Source organism: Stegastes partitus, unplaced genomic scaffold (assembly GCF_000690725.1).
Source record: "Stegastes partitus isolate 25-593 unplaced genomic scaffold, Stegastes_partitus-1.0.2 Scaffold1271, whole genome shotgun sequence".
NCBI lineage: Eukaryota > Metazoa > Chordata > Actinopteri > Pomacentridae > Stegastes > Stegastes partitus.
Genome location: NW_007579002.1, coordinates 215362 through 216514, shown reverse-complemented (window position 1 = coordinate 216514; position 1153 = coordinate 215362). Strand labels below are relative to the sequence as shown.

Sequence of the window (1153 nt, the reverse complement as noted above, 5' to 3'; positions counted from 1 at the left end):
TAACCCTGCCCTTCACCTAGGGCACCAGGGCTGTGTAGGAACTGATGGATTTACAGCAGAACACAGAAAGCTGATTTTTTAACACCTCACCAAAACTAAATGTGTTTTCAAACTTTACCTAAAATGGCCACCACCTCATCATCCTGGATAACCTCCAGCGATCCAGAAACTACGAAGCACAGGCTGTCCACACTCTCTCCGGCGTGGTAGATGAGGTCTCCTGGTGCGCTGTGGATGGTCTGGAACTCCATTGCGAGGGCACGCAGGCAGCCATCACTGGCCAGGCGAAACGCAGGGTGTTCTTTAAACACCTTCCTGTTCAGGTGCACACAGATGTCTGCTCGCATGTCCTTGGGACAAATCTGCAGCACCTGCAGGTTACACAGGTGAGGTCGGGTAAATGTGAGTTCACATGCAGCAGTACCAATACAGCTCATCACAGCCCACATCACCGTCAGATATACGTTGGCCAACATACAAAACAATGCAGGACTTAGATGCTTTCTGTGATGCTGTTGTTTTCATGGTTGACAGTAAGACTTGTTCTTTTGTTCTGGGTGTGTTTTTCCTGATTTGGGGCCTTTAGTTCCAATGAAAGGAAATCTGAATGCAATAGCACACACAGTTTATGAGTTATACCAAGGAAATGCAATCAACTAGAACAGTCCTGAAAGAAGTCCTCTTTCATAAAAGTTAAAATGTAAAATGTTTGTCTTAGGATTTAGCTTTAGCAGGCTAAACAGAGCATTCAGACATCCTTCTTCCCAGCAATGTTCTTCTGTTCTTCCTGGAGGATCCAAAAGCATTTCAAGACAGCAACAACACACCTCTTTATGAAGCAAGTGAAGATTTATTTTTCCTCACCTGTCGTCATCATCATGGCAAAAAGGGCGAAAAAGAGGAACTGAGATCAAGGTACTCGTCAGCAAGGTTGAAGCAAACCAGAAACTATTGTTTGGTGCATTAAATGTTGGGATAAGCAGCAAAAGGAGAAACACTGCCTGGGACAAGATAACCACCGCAGTTCAGAGGACAGATCGCTGGCACAATTTTAAAAAGTGGCTTTATGTTAAGCTCAGTGCCAAAAAACGCATCACAGCCCATAAAAGAGAACTGATGCAACTGGAGGAGGACGAGTTCATACCAACGTCCA

The 1153-nt window shown here is 44.9% G+C and overlaps 1 protein-coding gene across 1 annotated transcript in view; it reads right to left on the bottom strand.

Annotated features, from left to right (window-relative positions):
• The window catches only part of kcnh1b (potassium voltage-gated channel, subfamily H (eag-related), member 1b), a 70002-nt gene that overhangs the window by 20230 nt on the left and 48619 nt on the right, over positions 1–1153 (bottom strand). The window contains exon 9 of the mRNA XM_008298019.1: positions 119–371. Coding sequence (XP_008296241.1) covers positions 119–371 — 253 coding nt within the window. The remainder of the gene's footprint in view (positions 1–118; positions 372–1153) is intronic.